Genomic DNA, 2,130 nt, shown 5'->3' on the forward strand with positions numbered 1-2,130 from the left:
ACATGGAGAAACCCTGTCTCTACCAAAAAAAAAATCCTTAGCTGGGCATAATGGCATGCACCTGTAATCCCAGCTACTCTGGAGGCTGCCAGCTACTCTGGAGGCTGAGGCACGAGAATCACTTGAACCCAGCAGGCGGAAGTTGCAGTGAGCTGATATCATGCCACCACACTCTAGCCTGGGCAACAGAGGGAGAAAAATAAAATAATATAATGTTATATAATATACATTATATACTTATATAATAAATATATATATACATAAATTATATATAACATATCGATACTTACTTTTTTTTTTTTTTTTTAGACAGTTTTGCTCTTTTTGCCCAGGCTGGTGGAGTGCAGTGGCACTATCTCGGCTCACTGCAACCTCCACCTTCCGGGTCCAAGTGATTCTCCTGCCTCAGCCTCCAGACTAGCTGGGATTACAGGCGAGCGCCACCATGCCCAGCTAATTTTTGTATTTTTAGTAGAGATGGGGTTTCACCATGTTGGTTAGGCTGGTCTCGATCTCTTGACCTTGTGATCTGCCTGCCTCAGCCTCCCAAAGTGCTGAGATTACAGGCGTGAGCCACTGCGCCCGGCCTATTGATATATACTTATTAACTCCACAGAAGTCTTTGTGCCCCAAGTAGGATTTACTTTGTCTTTGTTTTAACCTGCTTGGCACTTCCTCATTTAAAGCTCATCTCACTGAGACCTGTCCTTCCCCAGGTGAAGAATTTCACGATGTGGAGGACGCAGAGACCTACAAGAAGATGCTGGCTCGGGACGAGCGGCGTTTCCGGGTGGCGGATCAGGATGGGGACTCGATGGCCACTCGGGAGGAGCTGACGGCCTTCCTGCACCCCGAGGAGTTCCCTCACATGCGGGACATTGTGATTGCTGTGAGTGGCAGCTGGAGGACCCTGCCCCCACACCCTTCCGGGGACCCAGGCTTCTGGTCCCAGGTCCTACTTCCGGGCAGGCGCTAACCTTTCCCACCTCCACTCCCAGACCCCTGGGGTCTGATGTCTCCTTGTCAGGCCTCCCCCTCCCTGCGCTCGCATTTGGGGTCCAGGCCCCCAGCCTTCCCTCAGAGAGGCACATCCGCATTCCCGGACGTGCCTCAGGAACCCCAACCCAGGCTGAGCCCCAGGAAATCCTCAGCCCCCCACGTGGTTCCTCATCATCTTCTCTTTTCTGTGAGATAGAGCTTCGCTCTTACTGCCTAGGCTGGAGTACAGTGGCCCGATCTCAGCTCACCGCAACCTCTGCCTCCCAGATTCAAGCAATTCTTCTGCTTCAGCCTCCTGAGTAGCTGGGATTACAGGTGTGCATCACACCTGGCTAATTTTTGTATTTTTAGTAGAGATGGGGTTTCTCCATGTTGCCAGAGTGGTTTCAAACTCCTAACCTCGAGATCCACCCACTTCAGCCTCCCAAAATGCTGGAATTACAGGTGTGAGCCACCATGCTTGGCCTATTCCTTTATAATTTTTTTTTTTTGCCAAAACGTGCTTTGTTCGTTTCTTTTTTGAGATGGTGTTTTGCTCTCGTCACCCAGGCTGGAGTGCAATCTCAGCTCACTACAACGTCCATCTCCCAGGTTCAAGCAGTTCCTCTGCCTCAGTCTCCCAAGTAGCTGGGATTACAGGCATGTACCACCACACCTGGCTAATTTTGTTTTTTGTTTTGTTTTGTTTTTGAGACAGAGTTTCACTCTGTCACCCAGGCTGGTGTGCAGTGGCATGATCTTGGCGCACTGCAACCTCCGCCTCCTGGGTTCAAGCAGTTCTGCCTCTGCCTCCTGAGTAACTGGCATTACAGGTGCGCCAGCATGCCTGGCTAATTTTTTTTGCATTTTTAGTAGAGGTAGGGTTTCACCATGTTGGCCAGGCTGGTCTTGAACCCCTGACCTCAGGTGATCCGTCCACCTCAGCCTCCCAAAGTACTAGGATTACTAGTGTGAGCCACCACCTCTGGGAATTTTGTATTTTTTTATTTATTTTATTTTATTTTATTTTATTTATTTATTTTTTTTGAGATGGAGTTTCACTCTTGTTACCCAGGCTGGAGTGCAATGGTGCGATCTCGGCTCACCGCAACCTCCACCTCCTGGGTTCAGGCAATTCTCCTGCCTCAGCCT

At 49.6% G+C, this 2,130-nt stretch overlaps 1 protein-coding gene across 1 annotated transcript in view; it reads left to right on the top strand.

Moving 5' to 3' along the window:
- RCN3 (reticulocalbin 3) overlaps nt 1-2,130 on the top strand; it is a 19,396-nt gene that overhangs the window by 7,689 nt on the left and 9,577 nt on the right. Inside the window, exon 4 of the mRNA XM_017500581.2 lies at nt 717-889. Within this exon, the coding sequence (XP_017356070.2) occupies nt 717-889 (173 nt within the window). The remainder of the gene's footprint in view (nt 1-716; nt 890-2,130) is intronic.

The sequence above is a fragment of the Cebus imitator genome, unplaced genomic scaffold (genome assembly GCF_001604975.1).
Source record: "Cebus imitator isolate Cc_AM_T3 unplaced genomic scaffold, Cebus_imitator-1.0 Scaffold266, whole genome shotgun sequence".
NCBI lineage: Eukaryota > Metazoa > Chordata > Mammalia > Primates > Cebidae > Cebus > Cebus imitator.